This window comes from Dipodomys merriami, unplaced genomic scaffold (assembly GCF_024711535.1).
Source record: "Dipodomys merriami isolate MVZ:Mamm:240054 unplaced genomic scaffold, mDipMer1.0.p SCAF_11, whole genome shotgun sequence".
Lineage (NCBI taxonomy): Eukaryota > Metazoa > Chordata > Mammalia > Rodentia > Heteromyidae > Dipodomys > Dipodomys merriami.
The window spans coordinates 28,219,763-28,240,916 of NW_027202382.1; the positions used below are offsets into that span (position 1 = coordinate 28,219,763).

Here is a 21,154-nt window from a genome sequence, read left to right on the forward strand (position 1 = left end):
ACATGCAGAATTTTTACAACTCCGTATGCCCTGAGTCCTGAATGATTAAGTCATTATCTCAGGGTAGGACCAGACACCAGTGTTTTCCAAGGATTCCCTGATGGTTTCCATGTGTGGTCAGCATGAATGACCATTGCTCTAATAGAACATTATTTTACCAAAATGATAGGTCAAAGGTTGATTTCTTGGGAACAAAAAACTCATCCACACAAATTGTTCATTCACAGAGTCAATATTCCCAAGCTGTTCCATTAGGGGATCCTAATTAGCAGGTATAGTTTGCATTTGAGAGTTTCCCAAAGAAATGCCATTTTTTTTTTTTTTTTTGGTCGATCGTGGAGCTTGAACTCTGGGCCTGGGCGCTGTCCCTCAGCTCTTCAGCTCAAGGCGAGCGCTCTACCACTTGAGCTACAGCGCCACTTCCAGTTTTCTGGTGACTTATTGGAGATAGGAGTCTCACAGTCTCTCCTGCCTGGGCTGGCTTTGAACCGCGATCCTCAGATCTCAGCCTCCTGGGTAGCTAGGATTACAGGCGTGAGCCACCAGCGCCCGGCAGAAATGCCAATTTTTAAAGATAGACTTTTTATGTTTCCCTGGTGGAATCAAGGGGAGAATGTGTTGGAGCCTAGCTGTGCTTTGACCCATATCTCTTTGAATGTTCCCTCAAACCCAGCAAAGCAAAAGATCTTGTTTCCTTGCCAGCCTTGTGTGGCACTGGAAATGTAAGACCGACTCAGTTAAGAGACACACCAAGCCATCCCCACAACCCTCCCCCCCCCATCACCGGAAACTACAGGAAAACAGAAGTCTTTCAAAGGTTAAAAACTTATTCTTGATTTCTAAGCAGCCTGCTTTCAGCTTCCGCCTAGAACTCCACCACATGAGGAAGAAAAAAAGCCTATTCTAGGCCAGAAGATTCTAGGAAACTTCAGCTTGGCTCAGGAAAGGACTTTTTGATCTCTTTCCCAATCTTACCAGGTGAGTCCCTCTTCTGGATATGGAAACGAAAACACTTCACCATTTTCTATTCAGAGCCTCTTTCTATCCCTACATCTGTGAGCTATGAGGAAATTTCTAGCAATAACTTCCTTGAGGGTGGGAAGGGGTTTAAGATGGGACCACTAAAGACAAAGTTGAGCAGGGAAGGTAAGCTGCTAATCATTCATTTGTGTTCACAGTTCCTGTCATAGGCTCACAGAAAAAAACAAAAAACAAAAAGCACCTTATTTGCTGGGCTATGATCCTAGCTACTGAGGAGGCAAAGACTTAGAGGACCACAGTTCAAAGACAGCCCATACAGAAATTTGTGTCACCATCTCTGGCAAAAAGTCAAGCTGCAGTGTCATGGCTGAAGTGGCAGAGTGCCAGTCTAGCAAGCAAGCTGAGCTAGTGTAAGGAAGAAAGGCAGGCAAGCGGGCAGGGAGGCAGGGAGGGAGGGACGAAGGAGGGAGGGAGGGAAAGAAAGGAAGAAAGAAAATGAAAGAATTTACTGAGGTAGAAATGTGTAGATTTAAAATCTTCTCAGAAATATGTGAAATTTATTCTTAAAAGCAAGAACAAGCAGAAAATGAGAGTGATTTGATTCAGGAACTTAAGGAAGTACGTCTGCTCTGTATGGACAATCACCTTGCATAACGTGGCCATCAGGGCATCTGGTCTCCACGTGGAATTTGAGCTCCTGCTAGGAAACCGAATACTATGCAGACTAAGCCTCACAAACGAAAGTTGAGTTGGCACAGGACACAAGAGAAGAAAAACCTCATGGAGGTCCCAGCCAGCTGTAGGACTCTTCGGCCCTGCAACGAGCACTTCCCAGGGGCACTGGCACAAGAGTGAGTTCAGGCTGGCCCCAGCCAGCTATGTGGGAAGGGCTGAAGCTGCCCTTGACTTTGGTTTCAGCCCTGCGCACTTTGTCAGACTGCCATCTGCTGAGCTTTCCAACAACTCCTTGTGCCTTGATGTCACACACCTGGAGTCCTCTTGGGTTTAAAGATCTGGGCCCCAAATCCAGTACTTTATTAGGAAGTAAAAAGAGCAGAAAGCTGCAGGCTGGGAATGAGGATGCCTTTTTTTTTTTTTTTTTTTCCTGAACCTCAGGTTCCTATTTTTAAAGGGGAAGAGAGGTTGGCGTTTCCTTCCTTCCCACTCAGCAGTCCATCCCTCCTGCCCCTAGCAACTGTATTGTAATTGCTTTGTGTGTCTGCCTGAGGCAGGGTAGACTAGGGAAAATGAGGCACGGCGAATGGCTGCCAGGAATTAAAAAACCTTAAGCTCAAAGCCAATACCAGAGATGATCATCCATCTACTTCCCTTGAAGAGTAAGGGGAAAATGAGGCTTGGTAAAGGCAACTCAGAAACATGGCGTTTAGAAATATAGAAGCACTATCTTTTTTGCATTCCTTCCTGAGAGATGCATTTCTCACACCCCCACCCCCACCAAAGTTAACATTTGTTTGGCAGGTTTTATTCCTTCCTGAGAGAAATGTTTCCCCAAAGTAACTAAATTGTTAGTTTGGGAAAAGAAGGAGGAAGGGGAGAAGGGGGAGGGGAAAAGGGAGGGAGGAAGGAAGGGAAGGAGGGAGGGAGGGAGGAAAAGATACCCAGCAGGCCCTGGGGACCTATTTGCATGGAGTCTTCTAGAAGCTCTGAAAGTTCCTACAAATTGGGACAGTGAAAACTGTTCCCGTCCCATCCCTCCAAAGAGAAAATAATGAAGCAAGTAGCAGACGGGAAAACAGGATATAGTCTCGATTTCCAAAAGGAGGCTCTATAAACCTGAAAAGGCAAAGCTATTCATGTGCACCAAAAGTTTTTGAACATCCCAGGCTGGTGCCCACCCCCAGACGGACAGATAAGGACGACAAGTGTTTTTCCAATGTCACCAGAGAGGTCTAGAGTCTTGCTAGATAGAACCAGAAGATAAGATTTTGTTAGAGCTTTGCCGTTTGTACACTTCTTGGTGGGGATTAAAATTTAGGTCTCAAGCTTGCTAGGTCAGCTCTATCACTTGAGCCATGTCTCCAGCCCTATTTTTTTGCCTTTTTAAAAAGATAGGGTTCATCTATCTGCTTACTTTAGCCTTTCCGTGCTGAGATGAAAGACATGTACCACTGAGTCAAGCTTTTCCTCCACCAAGATGAAGTCTCTTGGGCTTTTATGTTCAGACTGGCCTGGAGCCATGATTCTCCCAATCTCAGCCTCCCATTAGTTTGATGATAGACACATATCACTGGGCCTGGCTGTGGGTTGAGGAGGGGGAGGAGCTCACAAACTTTTCTGCCTTGGCTGGTCCTGAGCCACGATCCTCTCATTTTCAGCCGTCTGAGTTACTAGGATTCTAGGCATCAGCTCTCAGCACCCAACTTACAAACTTTGTTATGTTGGTGCTAGTGATCACAGTCAGGGCCTCACACATGCTGGGCAAAAGCTCTCCCTCTGCCCTATGCCCTCACCAACACACACATGCTCTTATATTCAAAAGAACTGTGCAGACAGTTAAGTCACCTGAAGCTGGAAGAGAATGGTGACATCATCACAGGGCAGGCCTGGGAAGGACTGGTTGGGACATCAGAGTTGAGGATGGAATAATTTGAAGGAGATCTGAGGTGTCCTATGAATGTGTATATTCTCACAGGAGAAGAGAAGGAGCAGCTACTAACAGATTTAGAACTTCAAGGATCTGAGTCAGGAAAAATACCTCTGACAGGACTCTTCTAGAATACCTGGGCCTGTAGTTCCAGCATTTTGAAAATTGAGGGAGATGGATGACTTAAGCCAGTAGAGAAGGAGAAAACTGGGCAACATAGAGAGATACTGTCTTAAACCCAAACCCAAAACAAAAACCACAAATCACACAATCCCAGGTCTTGCTCAGTATGGAAGCATCTTAACCTACAACATCAGCATCATAACATCATAGCTACTGTATTATTCCGCTTCCTCCATACATAGGGCTAGGACTCCACTCCCAGGGAGAGGCAAATGAGCTGTTCCCTTTGGCACATCATTTAATAGGTGCCCCCCCCAGAAAACCTCAAAATACCTCAGCAATAATATGAAAAAGAAACGTCTTTTATGCCAAAAAAGTTCATCATGTATAAACTATCAATTTGTTTTTGGCATTGCTGGAATTTGAATTCAAGACCTCTAGGTGGGCTCTCTACCACTTGAGCCCCAGCTCATTTTGCTTAGTTACTTTTTGAGTAGGGTCTGACATTTTCTCCCAGGTTGGCATGGACTGTGATTCTCCTATTTATATCTCCCTTGTAGCTGGAATATCAGATGCACGCTGCCAAGCCCAGGTTTTTGTTGTTGTTGTTCTTGTTGAGATGAGGTCCAAGTTTTTGTCTAGGCTGACTTTGAACCATGATCCTCTTGATCCCTGAGTAGCTGGGATTACAGGTGTGAGCCACTTGGCCTAGCCAAACTATGAATACTTTAAATGAAGACAAGATCTAGCCTTGTATTTGGCCCCAAGAGTCCCTCACTCACCTTGTCACAGCCCTAGCTTTGAGCAAGTTCATTATTTAATTTAAAGCCTTTGCACTTGCAATTCTCTCTTTCTAGAACATTCTTCTGATGTAGCTGGCTCTTTCTCATTGTTTAGGCTTCTGGCCTTTCTATCTTCGTTATGGAAAGCTACCCATTGTCCTCCCAGGTCACGATGAGATTGTGCTGTTTATGTACTTGCTTATAAGTCTACAGTGCTTAGCACACAGTCCATCCCTCAACAGTAGTCAGCTGAGTGCCTAATGCCTGCAATCCTGGCAACTCAGGAGACTTTGAGATCTGGAGGACTGTGGTTCCAAGTCAGCCTGGGCAGAAAGGTCTGTGAGACTCTATCTCCAAAATAATCAGCAAAAGAGCAGCTCTGGAGGCGTCACTCAAGTGGCAGAGTGCCAGCCAAGTGGATAAGAGCTTTTGGAACTACCTATTAAAGACTGAGCTGAGTGATTTCCACATTTAACCTGCTCTGTAATCCTCTCAGCTGTGGTGACTATGGTTTTTATAGATGAGGAAATTGAAACTTAAAGAGGTTAAAAGATATTTTGAAAGTCATGCAACTAGGATGTTAGTTGAATTTTAAAGCCATACAGAATCTGACTTCTTCTTACTCCACCCAAGCCCCAAGTTTCACCCACTGTCACTTAAATGACTGCAGTGGCATCCTGATCTTCTTTGTTGTATCCTCCATAGGCCCCTGGAGTCCTTTAAATGCAGTGGTCAATTTTAAGTTTTTCCATTGTAAATTGGAGCACATGACCCCTAACCTTCCCTCTCTCTATTACTGAGCCTTTCTCTCAAATACAAACCAGGGGCACCTCCTGGAGCCTGTAATGGATCCCTGGGCCTCTCCCCCTTGTGCTATGCTCTGCCTCGCTGGCCTCTTCACTCACTGTTCACTGTCCATTTGGCTCTGCTAGCCCCAGGAGTCCATGTGGCTCACCTGGCCTCCTTCCAGATGTGACTCATGCACCGTCATCTCGGTCAAAGCCTTCAGTGACCAGCAGTTGTATCCCCATCTCATCTTCCCAGCTTTTCTCCCTCATAGTATTGACCTTTCCCCAACCAGCACATGGTGCCATTTGACTATGGATTGCTTATTGTTGCTTATGGATAGAGGTCCTGTCTCTTTAGTTTGCTAATGGGACCTGGTACTACATGGATGCTCAGTAAATGTACTCAGAATGCGGTGAGTAACAGGGTGGAGGAGTAAGGGCTGGAAACCAGACAAATCCCTTCCAAATCTCATGCTTTTAATGGAGGAGATAGGGCTACTCCAAAGCTGAGCTGAGAGTAAGGTTGTGCTCATGGAGGACTGGCTCCTTGACCCTGTTGGGTGCTGTCCTCTAGAGCCTTCAGGCTCAGCTCTGCGCAGGTATGACCATGATTGCGAAAAGTTCTGCCCTTTCCTGTGGCTTCCTTGTTCAAGGACCCATTTAACTCTCATTCCCCTCTTTTTTTTTTTTTTTGGTTCCAGTGTGGGGCCTGAACTCTGGGCCTGGGCGCTGTCCCTCAGCTCTTCAGCTCAAGGCTAGCGCTCTACCACTTGAGCCTCAGCACCACTTCCAGCTTTTTTCTTTTTTGCTTATGTGGTGCTGAGGAATCGAACCCAGGGCCTCAGGCATGCAAGGCAAGTGCTCTACCACAAAGCCACCTTCCCAGCCCCTTTCATTCCCCTCTTACACTGTGGTGAAAATAGTTAAATATCATGCCTTTCCTCTAAAACTCACTACTATTCTACTAAGAGCAGGAAGGTGGGTGCCAAGGAGGGCTCTGGTGAGAGTCACCATCAACCGAACGTGGCTCTGTTTCTTCCCACCTTGACCTGCCCTTAGCCAAGCTAAGTGGAACCAAACTCAAGTGGCCTTCCAGATTCCCCTCTCTCCCAACAAGTACCTGTGTGACTATGATCCTGTCTCAATCAATGCAGATTTCATGAGAAAAGTTGCAATCTAGGAATAGAGGTACTGTTTCTGTTGCTGTCTAATTTCCTCTTTGGCTTGGTGTACATGTAAAGATTGCTATGGTTAGCCAGGCGCTGGTGGCTCACACTTGTAATCTGAGCTACTCAGAAGGCTGAGATCTGAGGGTCATGGTTCAAAGCCAGCCTGGGCAGGAAGGTCCGTGAGACTCTTATCGCCAACTAACACCAGAAAACTGGAAGTGGAGCTGTGGCTCAAAGTGGTAGAATGCTAGCCTTGAGTGAAAAAGCTCAAGGACAGTGCCCAGGCCCTGAGCCCCATGACAGACAAAAAAGAAAAGGTACAAGGTGCTATGCTTATAGGCTTCTCTCAGGCCCCGAGGGTGTGTGTGTGTGTGTGTGTGTGTGTGTGTGTGTGTGTGTGTGTGTGTGTGTGTATGTGTGTGTGTGTGTGTGTGTGTGTGTGTGTGTGTGTAGATGGCATAAATTTCCCTTGTTTTAAGATTACAATTGAATTAATTCTAGAAAACGTACACAGTTGTCTACCTAATACAATCATCCAGTTTTTCAAAAATTCCCACCAAATAGTAAGATCCCTCACACTCACTTAAAATTTAATTATAAGTTCCTTAATCATTATTAAATATTATTGTTTAATTCCCGCTTACTCTCCCATTCCCACACGACCAACCAGTCATCTAGTGTCTGTCTCTGTGGATTGATATTTTATTTCTCACCCTGGGTATTTTATTGCAGTATAGTCATTCAGCACGAGTCTTTTCTGTCTAGCTTTTTTCAGTTAGTTTTTTTTTTTTAGGGGGGGTTTAAAATAAGACTTGAACTCAGTATCTGATGCTTGTTTTCACTCATTGGCTGGCACTCTACCCCCTGAGCCACACCTCCAACCCTTCAGTACGTGTTTAAGGTTCACTCATACTCAAGTGTTTAGCATTTTGTTCTAAATATATATATATATATATAATTTTTATTAGAATCAATTCATTGCAAAGGGGGAAAGGTTCATTTTAACATGCCCAACTATGTATATGATAGATCTTGATCAGAACTGCTCTTTTGTTACTCCCCTTCCCGACTCCCCTTCCCACTCCAAACCAGTCTCAGCTTCATTGTTCCATTGTCACACGTGTACATAAAGACTTTTAAACATATCTGCCCTCTTTGGCTGAATAGCATTCCAGATACGTGATTTTGAATGAAACAACATAATTATTCTGACCAGTGGGTCCCTGCTCTGAATGTTGCCTGGAGATGGCGTCACCCTGCTCTGTGAATAAACTTTCACCAATTCTGTGTTGATAGAGGAGGGTAGCCCTGGGCCTCCTCATCGTCACTCAGCAACAAGGTGCCTCAGAAATCCGATGTCCTCGCTGTCCTGCAGGGAGCTGTGGGTCTCTTTATTACCCTGACAGTTGTTTCCAGGAAGAAGTTGGTTTCTCAGCTGCTCCTATACATTCCCAGTCTCCAAAAACAGAGCTGCAAAGAAAGCAGTTGTACAATAAACACTCATGAATAGAGCACAGAGGAAGGGTTGGATTTTTTCCCCTTCACTCGGGCACAGAACTTGCCTTCATCCTAGCTGCCTGGAGCTGTGGACAGCAGCGCTGCAGAGTTGAGCAAGTGCACAGGGAGAGATGGACGGTGCATCCTGTCCCCTAAGGCCCCAGTCCAGATGTCCTTCAGGTCATTTCCCCAGGATCATATTAGAAAGTGTAAAGGTTTCTTCCAGCAAGCTCTGGCTTCAAGAGCCTTGGGTAACTTTTCTCTTCAGACCAACAGGAAGAGTGCTTACCTCCAGAGCAGTACGGATTGAATGTGGTAACAGAGCGGTTGCATATTCTGGCACAGAATCTGATTTTCTTTCTCCCAGTTCTTTATCTTCTTTTGCTTCTCTTTCTCTCCCAGCCCTTCCCTTTCTACTTCTCTTTAAGCCCAGAGAAGGGAATTGTGACCCTACTGTAGAGTTTTGGCAAGAGTAATGTGCACACAACAACGAAGAAGTGTCCCAAGCTCTGTGGACTTAACTTGTTGCAGAACGGCAGTCTAAGGCCTCTGAGCTCAACTTTGATATTGTCAAGATGTCGCAAGATGCAGCAGGATGAGAGTAGCCGGGTGTCTCTGGTTGGTTTGTGTACACGAAGTCCTAGAGAAGGACTCGCTTGGGCTCTTTGTTGTCATATTTTTAATTGTATATTAAGATGTGTAGATGTGTTTAATTAAGATGTGTAGATTTCATATTCGAATCCAGATTTCTGATTTTTCTTGAAAAAATAAATTGACTAGTCCCCGAGTCCATGATTATTAAAGGTAATGCCCAAAGGGAATCATTCTCAAATGTACAGGAAACAGATGGGTTGCTCAGAGATACCAATTGTACAGTTGGGTGAAGGGGTTGTTTTTCTGATTATCTCCACTATAGGAGGCAGTGCTGAGAACCACCTTACCCAGCTCCCAGCGAGGTAGATAAGAGCCCCTAGGCCCCACAAATGAGCATCTCCCCTGAACTCTGCTTCCTCACCTCTTCCTAATATTTTGACTTAATGTGTTTGAGGCACTCTTACCACTTGAGCCATTCTAACAGACACATTTCTTTTTTGCATTGATTGTTTTGAGATTAGGTTCTTGTTTTAGTCTAGGCTAGCCTAGACTGTGATCCTCCTATTTGTGATTCCCTTTACCACTGAGATGACTTGGTGCATGCAATTACATCCAGCCATTGATTGAAATGGAGTTTCAAGCCTTGATCCATGATTCCGTGATCTCCACTTTCCAAGAAGCTAGAACTACAGGCTTGAGCTACCACACCCAGCTTGCTAACAAATAACACTGTCCTTACGGCCCTGACTGGCTTCTCTCCTCTGCCAGGATGAAGACATCCATCCCAGCTTCACTGATTCCAGCTACTCCAGGTCAACAACTCACACTGTGAACCCTGACTCTGGCCTAAAACACAGACTTTTCTGAGTAAAGCTACCATGGGGCTCCTGATAAAACCTGAACATTACAGAGCATATGTCAGTAGGTTTCCATGACTTTTTGGTGGACTGGGGGGGGGGGGGTGGGGAGGGCATTGGGAACTGCATTAAAGCAGGAGCCACACCTGCATCTATCTTGTCCACTGCTGTATCTCCAGGGCCTAAACATCCTCATTATATAGAACAATGAATCAATGATTCAATGAATAAGTAAGTTAATGGGGAATAGAGACCAGAGAGGCAAAAGCTTTAAGCTCTGTAACCTTCTAGAAATGTTGGTTTTGTGATCTGTTTCTCTTTAGTGAGTAGTAATAATTTCATTAAAAGCAAAAAAAGACATTAATAATGCCATTAATAATGCTCATAAGCTAGAAGTGGGACAAACTTCCTCTGAACCACAGTCAGCTTTGTGCAGAAAGACTCCCCAAGATATAGAGCCACTTGGATGGCTACTGGGTACTGAGAGGTAGGGAGGACAGATGGCTATGACAAATGGAAGTCAGGGACATGACAGCCACAAGCCCACTCCAGCCCATTTGTCCAGGAAGATGACTCATGCACTCCCTTTGGGCAGTGGAATCCAGACCCCCAAGTGCTTTTGAGCCAAAGTTAATTCCAGCCAGTATCAGCCACTTTCTTGAGGTTGAGGTTTACTCTGATCTGTCTGGAAATATGTGCTTCCCTGATGCTAGTGTGCAGCAAACCTGAGGTTCCTGAGCTAGGGGCAGAGCTGAGAAAGTTGGGACCTGTGAGGATGCTACTCCTCCTGCATCCCTGCCTCACCTGGAGATGCACTAGCACGGTGCTGTGTGCCATGGATGCACCGTTGCACCAACTTGGGAGTCTCCTCTCTCACTTGCTACAGAGTTACATACAAAGATACATACCAGTCTGGGATAGCGATCACCGTAACTAAAATGTTTTGCTTCATTTGAGCAGGCACTGAACCGTCTTCAGTAACTCATTGGAGAGGACATGTGAAATCATTTTTCTCCATCTTTCAAATGAAAAACAAAACAAAACAATAGGCTTCAAAAGCTCAGGCGAGTTTCTCAAGGTCTCCAACCAATGAATGGTAACCAAAGTCAGGAAACGCCTCCACTTCCACATCCTCCTATAAAGCTGAAGGGCTGAGGAAGGAGATGCATATGTAAGGGTTTCCTCTGGGGCCTGATCGAGAGTGAGCCAGCCCTCCCCAGGGAAGGGAAACTGACATCTGTATGGAATGCAGGCAGCTGTCCTGTCCCCAGTTCCCAGCTGGTGGGGAACATAGTGGTTCCAATTAGAATCTGGTATCTGGTACTTACAATACCAGGGCACTGGCTTGTGGCTTCAGAACTACCCTGACTCAAGGCAGAAAGAAGTCCTTTCTCAATGGTTCCTAAAAGGAGTCCAGAGGCTCTCAGTCTCAGGGGGCCCAGGGATTGGTTGGACATAAATAACTCCTCCTCACCATTATCCACCCTGCCCACATTTTCTTTCTCTGGAAAAACTCCCTCTAGACCTTGACTAATGGGGTCCCTGCTCTGAACAAAATCAGCCACTGAGCTACAGACCCAGAAAATAAGCACTCACCACCCAACAGTCTCCTGCTTCTCAGACCTGGGTTCGAACTGCCCTTAAGAACACCACCAAACCACCTGAGATGAATACCATCTGGAAAATTCTACCCTGTGGTGCATGGATCTGCTGTGAAGTCTGATCTAATGCCACCAAACTTTCTGATCTAAAACTAGGAAGTATACATATATTAATTCTCGGAAGTGTACATATATTAATTCTCGGGGACATTTTCTTCTGGCAGAGTGAAAACTCAAGTCTTTTTTTTTTTTTTAACATAAGGTCCTGCTATTTAGCTCAAGCTGGCCTGACACTTGTAATCTTCCTACATCTGCTTCCCATGCGCTGGAATGACAAGCATGTACCACCACTGGCACCACAGGAAGTTTTAAACTCAGCCTTTTCTCACCCTGTCTTCAAACCTTGAGACTTCCATTCTTGTTCCCAGCCAGTCAGATCTTTATCCTCCTTAACAGCCTTCCTTGACAGCTAACAATCTGCCCTATTTATTCTTGTGCTTATTCTGTTTACCAAGGTAAAATATGTACACTATGGTTTGTGAAGATCAAACTGTCAGCCCTTGCTGATGATCTCAATATGGAGGAACGAGGAACAATGGACATTTTTGGTCTAAACTTGTGGATAAAAAGAAGAAGAAAGGAAGGAAGTTTCTAGCAGGTGACTTATAATTCCACTTCCTGAAAAAGGGGGTATCCTATCCAAGAAATGTATGAAAAGGAAGCAAAAAGATCCCTCCAAACTACTTAAAATCAACGTGAGACAGCTGAGTGCTGGTGGCTATAAATCCTAGCTACTCAGGAGGCTGAGTTTTGAGGATCTCTGTTCAAAGCCAGCCCTAGCAAGAAAGTCTGTGAGATGCTTTGTCTCCAATTCAGCACTGAAACAGCTGGAAGTGGAGCTGTGGCTCAAGTGTTAGATGCTAGCCTTGAGCACAAAAACTCAAGGACAAGCCGGGCACTGGTGGCTCACACCTGTAATCCTAGCTATTCAGGAGACTGAGATCTGAGGATCACGGTTCAAAGCCAGCCCGGGCAGGAAAGTCTGTGAGACTCTGATTTCCAATAAACCACTAGAAAACCAGAAGTGGCGCTGTGGCTCAAGCGGTAGAGTGCTGGCCTTGAGCTGAAGAGTTGAGGGATAGCGCCCAAGCCCAGAGTTCAAGCCCCAAGACCGACAAAAGAAAAAACAACAAAACCCAAGGTCAGCACTCCATTCCTGAGTGCAAGCCCTAAGCAAGACCAGAACACATACACAGACACACACAAAGTGGAGGTGAGAGGCCATGGTGGGTTGAGGGACTCCTAGAACTACTGGAAAGATCTGAGAGTAGTAGGGGGCAAGGGCAGCAGGAAGAAAGGTGCACACTACACCATGTTCTTGAGTAGCAATGAAACCAAATAATATATATAATCCATGGGAAACCTGGCACCTAGTATAGCTGTTTTACCAAACATTGAAAACACACAAAACCAAGTGGCCCTGGTAGGGCTGATCCTGAAACAGCTGTGTGTTACTGTGCCAGGCAAGTAATGCGTGTTAAAGGCTGTCTCTTAACAAAAGAAATACTTCAAGGGGCTGGGAAGGTGGCTCAGTGGTAGAGTGCTTGCCTTGCATGCATGATGCCCTGGGTTCGATTCCTCTGCACCACATAAGCAAAAAGAAAAAAGCCGGAAGTGGCGCTGTGGCTCAAGTGGTAGAGCGCTAGCCTTGAGCTGAAGAGCTGAGGGACAGCGCCCAGGCCCAGAGTTCAGGCCCCACGACCGAACAAAAAAAAAAAAAAGAAATACTTCAAGAGCACGAATAGGCTAATCACAAACATGTAACACAGATAAGGTGGTAAGAGAGCCATTTAGGAGAAGTGGAAATGTTCTAGAGCCTTGAAAGTTAGATGTCTAACAGATGTCTCTCAGGAATATAGGCAGGTTATGTAAACTAGTATAACAGACATTTTACTGTTGTGTACACAGTATAAAGGTCACATTGTTCTCATGAGTGAGAATGTAAAAAGGGGTGACATGGATCAAGACACATTGTATTCATAAACTGCATTATTGAATGGCAACTCCTTTGTGCAACTACTTTAAGATAATAAAAATATAAAAAGAGAAATGTCATATTTGTTTATTTCAACAAGTAAGATAGATTCATGCAAGAATCTCATCAACTTGATGAGTGGCATATTCAACCTAGCTCAAAATCCAGATGTTCTGTTATTTTGACATCCTGTCATCACACACTAGCACAGGTGCACAAGGATCCTGCAGAGCTCCTGACATGGCCTGGGGCAAACATGCCAGTGAAGGGGCAAATCCATCCAGGAGATGAGTTCTCAGATGCTGCTTTCCATTGTTTGTCTCTCAAGTGTTACTTTCCAGAGGCTCAAGAATGCCTCTCACAGAAATATGGGCGACTGTGCTGGAAAGGTAGCTCAATGACACAGCACTTGCTCAGCATGCATGTGGCCATGGGTTCAATCTGCAGTACTGCAAAAGAAGAAAGAAAACTACATGCCATAGAGCCAAAAGCCATTTCCTCCAGCCAAAGAGCACAAAATACTCCTCAGACACGTTCAAAAATCTCTGTTCTCAAATGCAGCAGTGGTACTCACTGGACACTATGTGGAAAATGACGTATACAACTTGCAGGTGAGGATGGGAGGGAAAAACTGGGAGAGTGAGAGAAGGGGTAACATTGGATGACATTGTTTAGAAAGAAATGTACTGGGGCTGGGAAGGTGGCTCAGTGGTAGAGCGCTTGCCTTGCATGCCTGAGGCCCTGGGTTTGATTCCTCAGCACCACATAAGCAAAAAGAAAAAAGCTGGAAGTGGCACTGTGGCTCAAGTGGTAGAGCACTAGCCTTGAGCTGAAGAGCTGAGGGACAGCGCCCAGGCCCAGAGTTCAGCCCCACAACTGGACCCCCCCCCCAAAAAAAGAAATGTACTCTTTACCTGACTTATATAACTAACTTCTCTATATATATTGCCTTTAGAATAACAATAAAAAAATTCTCTGTTCTCAGGGATCTAGCTCCTGTGTCCTGAGCTTAGGTTTCAGAGTTCTGGAGTCGAATTTCTGCTGCATCCTTGGTCTTTAGCCCAGCAACACAAAATAGTAAGCCAAAGCTTAGGTCAAGGAAACTCTGAAGGCCGATTGCTTCCTTGGCACGAGGAAAATAAAGGCAAATGGCAGGAAGAACAACACCTTTCTCACTTTCTCAATAAACTGCCTTGCTGCACTGATGCAGAGTGGTCAGTGTTTGCAAGGGATAATGAGTAGTTTGGAAAGAGGGGGCTAGCTTGAACAGGGGGTCCTTTTCCTCTTTTGAAGGTGAAAGCTGCAGAAAGAGAAAGCATAGATTAATGAAAACCAATGAGACAGAAACTACTGGTTGTCAAGACCAGTAAAATAACTCAGAGACCCAGAGTCTCTTGCTAAGGGAATGGTGAATCATAGAGCAGGAAGAGATGCTTCTACCACCCAGAACTCCTTGAGCTGTCCAGTAGCTTCCCCCAGAGAGAAACAGCCACTGTGTCATCCCTCAGCCTTCCCCATTCCCTATGGTCATCTAGGTGGCCTTAAGAGCTCCCTTCCTAGCTGGGCGTCAATGGCTCATGCCTGTAATCCTAGCTACTCAAGAGGCTGAGATCTGAGGATCATGGTTCAAAGCCAGCCCATGAGACTCTTATCTCCAATAAGCCACCAGAAAACTGGAAGTAGCATTGTGGCTCAAGTGGGAGAGCACTAGCCATGAGCTGAAAAATCTGAGGGACAGCACGCAAGCCCAGAATTCAATCCCCATGACTGACCAAAAAAGAAAAGAGCTCCCTTTCTACCAGGGCCTTGAGTGTTCCTCTTCCATGTTCCCTCCTTCCACGTCCCTCTTAAATCTGATGCTTCCTGTTTTACCTCTTATCCCAGTGTTGGACTCTTGAATTTACATCTGCTTCCAGACTCCGCTCCCCAGCGCAGGAATCAGGCCATGATTTTTTTTTTAATTTTTAATCCTCACACTGAAGCTTTAGATCCTTCCTACTAACCCTGTTTCTCTGGCTGGCATCAGAGAGATAGCCTGGGATAAATGCCTATTGTCTCTCAGAAGCCAAGGTCAGGCCTCTATCTTTATGCCAGGCACCTGTCCATGTTTGGTATGACCGCTCTGGCTTGTTAGATATTTCTGTGGTCTGGCTTCATCTTGCCCTTTTCCAGGAACTTAAGCAATTGATTCTCTAGCAGTTACAAATTCTCCTTGTTCAAATGAAGGAGAGAACAGGGGCTATTCCCAGTGCCAAGATTCTGGGCTCACCTCTAATGGACCATCTGCCCCTAGGCTAACAGCACCCTCTAGTGGTAGTGACATAACTGCAATTAAGGGCACTAATGGTCACAGTACATCGTTTTTTGTGTTTATTTTCTACAGTCTTCTGTGCTCTATTTTGTAATGGTCACGGTACATCATTTTTTGTGTTTATTTTTTACAGTCTTCTGTGCTCTATTTTGTAGTTAAGTCTCCTGTGTTCTATTTAACTTTGCATAAACTCACTGATGAGGACAGTCCTGCTACACTGAGCTGGCACTTGCCCCTTCATTCTTTTTTTTTTTTTTTTGTCAGTCCTGGGGCTTGAACTGTGGCCTGGGTGCTGTCCCTCAGCTCTTCAGCACTCTACCACTTGAGCTACAGCGCCACTTCTGGTTTTCTGAGTGGTTTATTGGAGATAAGAGTCTCATGGACTTTTCCTGCCTGGGATGGCGTTGAACTGCGATCCTCAGATCTCAGCCTCCTGAGTAGCTAGGATTACAGGTGTGAGCCACTGGTGCCCAGCTGCCCCTCTATTCTTTAGGTCCCAGAGCAGTTGAGCTGTGTATTCAGTAGTCTTGAGTAGTAGTTATAGGAAGAAAAAGCTACAACAGAGTGCTAGAGTGGATGTTTATTCCTTTTAAGGCCTTAAAACACCAAAGAAGCCTACATTGAGATAGCACATTCCCCAATTTGGTGGTTTCCAAACTGGGATTCACAAGGCAACAAATTGAGCTCTTTGAACTATTTCCAATTGTCCATTCTACCTAATCTAAGACACCATCAATGCAAAATATAACATTACTTTATGAGAAAGAAAATGTTGCCTGTCTCTTTTTTTTTCTTTCTTGGAACAAGTTTTACTGTATGTATTCAGATTCATCTTGAACTCCTGATCCTCCTGCTTCAGTTTCCTGAGGTCTGGGATTACAGGCTTGAGTACCGTGACTAGCTGAGATAGCATTTCCAACCAAGTTTCTCAACCTCAACCTCAAGAGAGCAAATTCTACCTCCATCACTTCTCTCCCTTCCCCTTCCATATTGCCATCCTCTTCCTGCACCAGGTTCTGCTTCCTCTCAGGGTTGATTTCTGTTTTTCTATGGCACTTTGGTAAGTCCTGGAACTCTCACCCAGGAACGTCTGACTCAGCTTTAGTGGACCAGACACTCCATTCAGGCAGCTGATGGATCCTGAAGGAAGGACATCTGGGCTAAGCCTGCTTTCTCTTTGCCGCCAACTGTCCCTTACACTTGACGATTCCCACTTGGCAGCTGCCAGTGTCAAATGACTGAGAAAAAGAAACCCTCCATTTACATCAAGACACGGTGCTTTATTTCAGGACACAGCAGCTAAGGCCTGTGAAGCAAAAAAAAAAAAAAAAAAAAAAGGTTTAAAAAAATCAGCATGTCTCATATACCTAATTCCATCTCCTTTTCCGTTGTTGTTGGATAAGTTGATCTGTAAAATGTTTCTGTGAAAGATATGTGATTGTTTTCTTTCTGGCCAAGTAATTGGCATTATTAAGATTCCTTGGATAACAAGATTCTAATTAAGCAAGGCAGATTAAAAAAAAACAAACATACCACCAAACCCAGAGTAAAAAGAATGTTTTTTCAAGAAGCATAAACTAACATCAACAAAGAGAATTATAGCAGATTCAGATAGCAGTAATTATCTTTGAAATGTAAAGTTTAGGGGCCAGGCATGGTAGCACACGCCTATGATCCCACGCTAAGACGGAGGCTTAATAAATAGGAGGATTGAGTTTGCAACATCACAAGACCTTATCAGAAAAATAACATGAAAAAGGCGTGGAGGAGTGGCTCAAGTAGTAGAGTACCTGCCTCGCAAACACAAGGCCCTGAAATCCCAGGAGATCCGAAAAGAAAAGAGAAAAAATAAAGACTGTAAAGATAATTTTAAAAAAGGAAGGCGATATGCCTGTAGGAAGAAGTCAGGAAGAAATAAACTACTCTCAAAGAAGACTTGGAAACACTAAGAAGCCAGGAAACAGTTGAGCAGTTGTGAACTGTCACATACCCTTGTCCATGTGTGTCTTGCTATGAATCCTAGGCTGTCTTTGAACTCATGATGCTCTTGTCTCAGCATCCCAAATGTTGGCATGACACGGGTGTACCACCATGCTCCCTCTCTCCACTCCTCCTTTTGCTTTTTAAGAAAAAGACACTGACACCATGTGTTAAGAAATAGAATACCACACAGCTCTGTCTTAAGATAGATTTATATTATTCCTTCTTTGCTATAGTCAAACTGACTTATATTGTCTGCATTATATTGACTTTGTATTTTCCCTGCCTTTCCATTCTTTCACAGACTAGACTCTGCCTTCTCCTATGTCCCTTCAACTGCTCTTGTAGTGGCTAATCTAATGGGTACTTGGAGACCCATCCATTGGTCTGTCTTCAGCCTATGACTTGTCCATCCTTTTCTCTTTCCTAATCTCTATGGTCTTTGATGATGTCTTATTTCACTCTCTCTTTCTTTTTTCTTTTTGGTTGGTTGTGGGGTTTGAACTCAAGGCTTGGGCCCTGTCCCTGAGCCTCTTTGTGCTCAAGGCTAGTGCTCTACCACTTTGAGCCACAGTTCTAACTTTGAGTTTTTGAGAGGTGAATTGGAGATAAGAGTCTCATGGGGACTTTTCTGCCTGGGCTGGCTTTGAACCACAATCCTCAGATCTCAGCCTCTTGAGTAGCTAGGATTACAGATATGAGCCAGCAGCGCCTGGCTTCTTATTTCTCTTTTGTGGCCTTCTTACCAAGCTCTTTCTTTCCTTTAAATGTTGGTGCTCTTGAGATTCCATTCTGTTCTTTCTGTCTACAAATTATTTATGTATTTATTTGACATTCCACAAAGGTTTCCTTGTTTCCCCCTTTCTCTTTGTTTGTAAAGTGTAGTTTTGGTGGTCTTGAGGGCCTCATGCTAGGCAGGCAATCTACCACGTGAGCCATGCGTCCCAGTCCGTTTATTGTTGTAAAGTCTTGGATTTTTGCCTAGAAGCAGCTTCAGACTCAGATCTTCCTACCCATGGTCTCCTATGTGGCTGAGAGCACACGTACATGCCACCAGGCTTGGCTTATTGATTGAGGTAGGGTCTTACTAACTTTTGCCTTGGGCTGACCTCAAGCTGTTCTGTTGATCTTACCTCCTGAGTAGCTGGGAGAGGTGTGAGTCACCACCTCAGCTTCCACCAAGGTTTTCCATGTCTGTATCGAACTCAGATCAATTATTTTCTTGACCACCTTCGATCTCAGAGAAACTATAATGCTGACTGCATAGTTTGGATCTTAAATATTCTAAGGTCCATGCACTGAAGTCTTGATCTGTCATAGCATTGTTGGGTGGTGGAACCTTTAAGAAGTTGGACCTAGTGGGAGGTATCTAGGTCATTGGGGGCTTGCCCTTGAAGGTTATAAGGGCATACTCCTGCCTATTTGTTTGCTCCCACCACGATATGCTACCTTGCTACAGGCCCAAAAGCACATCTTGGACTGGAGCCATTAAAACAATAAAACAAAATAAATCTTTTTTGGGGGGGTGGGGTGGTCATAGGGCTTGAACTCTGGGCCTGGGCGCTGTCCCTCAGCTCTTCAGCTCAAGGCAAGCACTCTACCACTTGAGCCACAGCACCACTTCCGGTTTTCTGGTGGTTAATTGGAGATAAGAATCTCAAGGGCTTTCCTGCCTAGGCTGGTTTAGAACTACAATCCTCAGACCTCAGTCTCCTGAGTATCTAGGATTACAGGTGTGAGCCACCGGCACCCAGCTAAATCTTTTCTCTATACAAGTTAGTTTTTTCAGGCACTTGTTATAGCAACCAAAAGCTGGCTAACATGCTGACTCTTTCTGTCTCTGTCTCTGTCTCTCTGTCTCTGTCTCTCTCTTTCTCTCACTCATTTCTCACTGTAGCACAAAATATCCCAAAATGTAGAAGCTAAAAACAACCATTTATTTTTTTCATGATTACTGAAAAAAGTTGTTGGTGAGATTTCTTTTGGCTAGTATAATATACTTTGGCAAGGAAAGAAAGAAACAAAGAAACAAAGAAAGAAAGAGGGGCTGGGAAGTTGGCTCAGTGGTAGAGCGCTTGCCTTGCATGCCTGAGGCCCTGGGTTCGATTCCTCAGCACCACATAAGCAAAAAGAAAAAAGCCGGAAGTGGCGCTGTGGCTCAAGTGGTAGAGTGCTAGCCTTGAGCTGAAGAGCTGAGGGACAGCACCCAGGCCCAGAGTTTAGGCCCCATGACTGGACCCAAAAAAAAAAAAAAAAGAGAGAAAGAGAAAGAAACAGAAAGAAAGAGGGAAGGAAGGAAGGAAGGAAAGAAGGAAGGAAGGAAGGAAGGGAGGGAGGGAGGAAAGAAGGAAGGAAGGGATAGAAGGTGGAAGGAAAGAAGGAAGGGAGGGAGGGAGAGAGGGAGAGAGAGAGGGAGGAAGGAAAAGAAGAAAAAGAATCTGGCCAGGCTCAGGCTTCATGGGACAGCTGTCTCACACTCCTATACCAAAACTGAAGGTGAAGAATTCCCTATCTGGAGGTCCCAGAGTCAGTCTGCCATGTGCTATTGCCATGGAAACCAAGCAGATGGCAGACACACACACACACACACACACACACACACACACACACACACACACACACAGCAGGAGGCAGAAGTGACACAGTTTCACCTGCTGAGCCAGCCAAGAGGAGATCGAGGGCCAGCCTGGAAGGCTCGAAGAGCTTGAGACCCAGGCCTAGATCAAGAACTACCTACCTTGTGCTGCCACCGTGCTGCTTCTGCTTCGGTCATGCTACGCTTTGTGCTCCTATTCAACATCATAGACTTAGCTGAATGACTGAAGATACATACTCCAGAACAAGTGACTGGGAAAACAAGCAAACAACTACAAACTCCTGGCCTATTTGCCATAGGACTTTCTTGTCCCAAAGACCAAAGACATGGTCAGACATGGAGCAAGTCATTACATTTTGGAAAAAAATTGAGACAGTATATCTAATGTCCACAAGGACTGAGAATGTGTGGCAGATGGTGATCTCAAATGTGGCCATTATAGCAGCAACTGCACCATCATCCGATAGTGGCACAATCTGAGTGCAAAGTGACAAAGGCTCCTGCTGTTGGTTCAGCTGCAAGCTCTTGCTGAGTCTTTGGGTACAAGATGTGACACTGATCGTTAGCAGTTGCAAGCTAAAGTTTTAATTAAAATGGAAACCAAAAGAAGGTTCAGTGAAGCTGGGCTGCTGGTGGCTCTTGCCTATAGTCTAGCTACTCAGGATGCTGAGATCTGAGGATCGTGGTTCAAAGCCAGCCAGAGCAGGAAAGTCTGTAAGACTCTCCTCTCCAATTAACCACCAAAAAACCCCAGAAGTGGTGCTGTGGTTCAAAGTGGTAGAGCACTAACCTTGAGTGAACAAACTCAGGGGCAGCACCCAAGCCCCAAGTTCAAGCCCTACCACAACTGACCCCCCCCCCAAAAAAATGCAATGTCACAGGAAAGGATACCTATTTTGTTCAATTTTTTTCTTTTCTTTTTCTAGATCCAAGACTGGGACTCAAACTCAGTACCTGCGGCTGCTTTCACTTATTGGCTAGTGCTCTACCAACTGAACCACGCCTCTACCCCCAAAAGGGTTGGTTATTACTTTTCTTTTCCTATCGGTGCAATTTTTAAATACAAAAAGAATGTCCCTCTCAGGTACTTTAGTACACAGAGTTACATGGAGACAGTATGATCTCAGAATGGTGCTTAGATGTTGTTCCTCCTCCAGCACTCTGTCATTTTGTTGTTTTATGATGCTTTATTCCGATTCCTTCTTTGCTAATCTCCCAGTGGGCTCCAGGAGACT

General features: G+C 44.9%; 1 protein-coding gene across 5 annotated transcripts in view; it reads right to left on the minus strand.

The window, feature by feature from the left end:
- Nucleotides 1–7,441: 7,441 nt before the first annotated feature.
- The window catches only part of Susd1 (sushi domain containing 1), a 144,243-nt gene continuing 130,530 nt past the window's right edge, over nucleotides 7,442–21,154 (minus strand). For 2 of the 5 annotated variants that reach the window (XR_011369726.1, XR_011369725.1), the window contains 2 exons: nucleotides 10,305–10,414; nucleotides 7,442–7,918 (listed from right to left, as the gene is read on the minus strand). Coding sequence is in view for 1 of the 5 variants with exons in the window: in XM_070011680.1 (XP_069867781.1) it covers nucleotides 13,446–13,481 (36 nt within the window). In the remaining 4 variants the exon portion in view is untranslated. Of the gene's footprint in view, nucleotides 7,919–10,304; nucleotides 10,415–13,123; nucleotides 13,482–15,014; nucleotides 16,650–21,154 lie in introns of those variants that run through there. The other 3 variants (XM_070011680.1, XM_070011663.1, XM_070011670.1) reach the window with 2 other exon arrangements.